Genomic DNA, 1,362 nt, shown 5'->3' with positions numbered 1-1,362 from the left:
TTGGAGGCTCCAGTGAGTTATATGTGAATTAACTTAAGAAATGGATACATAAATGATTCAAATTTTATACTTATTTAAAATCTTTAAAAATTGCATGTAATGGTATAACCATAATTAAAATTTCCTCTCCATCTTTTAAAAAATTACTTTAGAACAGAATGCATTCACATGGCTCAAAATTCTAACGCATATCAAAAGCTCCTTAATTTATAATGAGGTGGTGTCCTAATAAACCCACCGTAAATTGAAAATATCTTAAGTTGAAATGCATTTAATCCACCTAGCCTACTGAACATCATAGACTAGCCTACCTTAAACGTTCTCAAAACACTTACATTAGCCTACAGTTGGGCAAAAATCATCAAAAAGCCTATTGTGTGTGTGTGTCAAAAATCAATCACACAAGCTGGGCGTGGTGGCTCATGTCTGTAATCCCAGCACTTTGGGAGGCTGAGATGGGTGGATCACCTGAGGTCAGGCATTCAAGACCAACATGGTTAACATGGCAAAACCCCGTCTCTACTGAAAATACAAAACTTAGCTGGGCGTGGTGGCAGGCACCTGTAATCCCAGCTACTTGGGAGGCTGAAGCAGGAGAATCACTTGAACCCAGGCGGCGCAGGTTGCAGTAAGCCAAGATCGCACCACTGCACTCCAGCCTGGGCGACAAAGCAACAGAGCCAGATTTAGTCAAAAAAAACCTCACACAAAGTATATTTTATAATAAAGTGTTGAATATCTCATGTAATGTATTGAATACTGTACTGAAAGTAAAAAACAGGATGGTTGTATGGATCCTGGAAGCATGGTTTCTACTGAATGTATATCGCTTTCACACCATCATGAAGTCAAAAAATCATAAATGGAAGCATCATAACTCACAGACCATTTATATGTGATACACACACAGTGAGAAGTCTCCTGCCCACCCTGTCTCCTGACCGCCCCTTTCCCCACACTGAAGGTATTTTGTTTCTGTCTCTTGTGTATCCTTTAAATTTTGTAATGTTTTAAAAATCATTTTTTAAATAAGCAAGAGTTTTGTCCCCAAGGGGACCCAATGAAAAGTTTTGAGCAGGGCCCAGACAGCTCAGGGCTGGACTCTAGGAAACTTTCTGAGAGTGGAGGGTGGGCGTGCAGTTGAGCTCAGCTGTTGAAGCAGGTGACCCAGGCAGTGGTGGTGGGCGGGGCTTGGAGGAGGTGGGTGGGGCAGGCCAAGCTCCTTGCCTCTGGTGGATGGAGGCCGTCCTAGCTCAGGTTCCACACCCTTGTCCACGCAGGTTCCTACTATCTGACCACCACCTACGGGGCCCTGGAGCACATCAAGAACTACGACAAGATCACGGTGACCCGGCAGCTGAG

At 43.5% G+C, this 1,362-nt stretch overlaps 1 protein-coding gene across 1 annotated transcript in view; it reads left to right on the top strand.

Annotated features, from left to right (window-relative positions):
• The window catches only part of RIN3 (Ras and Rab interactor 3), a 169,284-nt gene that overhangs the window by 161,617 nt on the left and 6,305 nt on the right, over positions 1-1,362 (top strand). The window contains exon 17 of the mRNA XM_011991813.1: positions 1,281-1,361. Within this exon, the coding sequence (XP_011847203.1) occupies positions 1,281-1,361 (81 nt within the window). The remainder of the gene's footprint in view (positions 1-1,280; position 1,362) is intronic.

Source organism: Mandrillus leucophaeus, unplaced genomic scaffold (genome assembly GCF_000951045.1).
Source record: "Mandrillus leucophaeus isolate KB7577 unplaced genomic scaffold, Mleu.le_1.0 Scaffold4, whole genome shotgun sequence".
Taxonomy (NCBI): domain Eukaryota; kingdom Metazoa; phylum Chordata; class Mammalia; order Primates; family Cercopithecidae; genus Mandrillus; species Mandrillus leucophaeus.
Note: the sequence above shows the minus strand (reverse complement) of the source record. Positions and strands in the feature narration are given on the sequence as shown.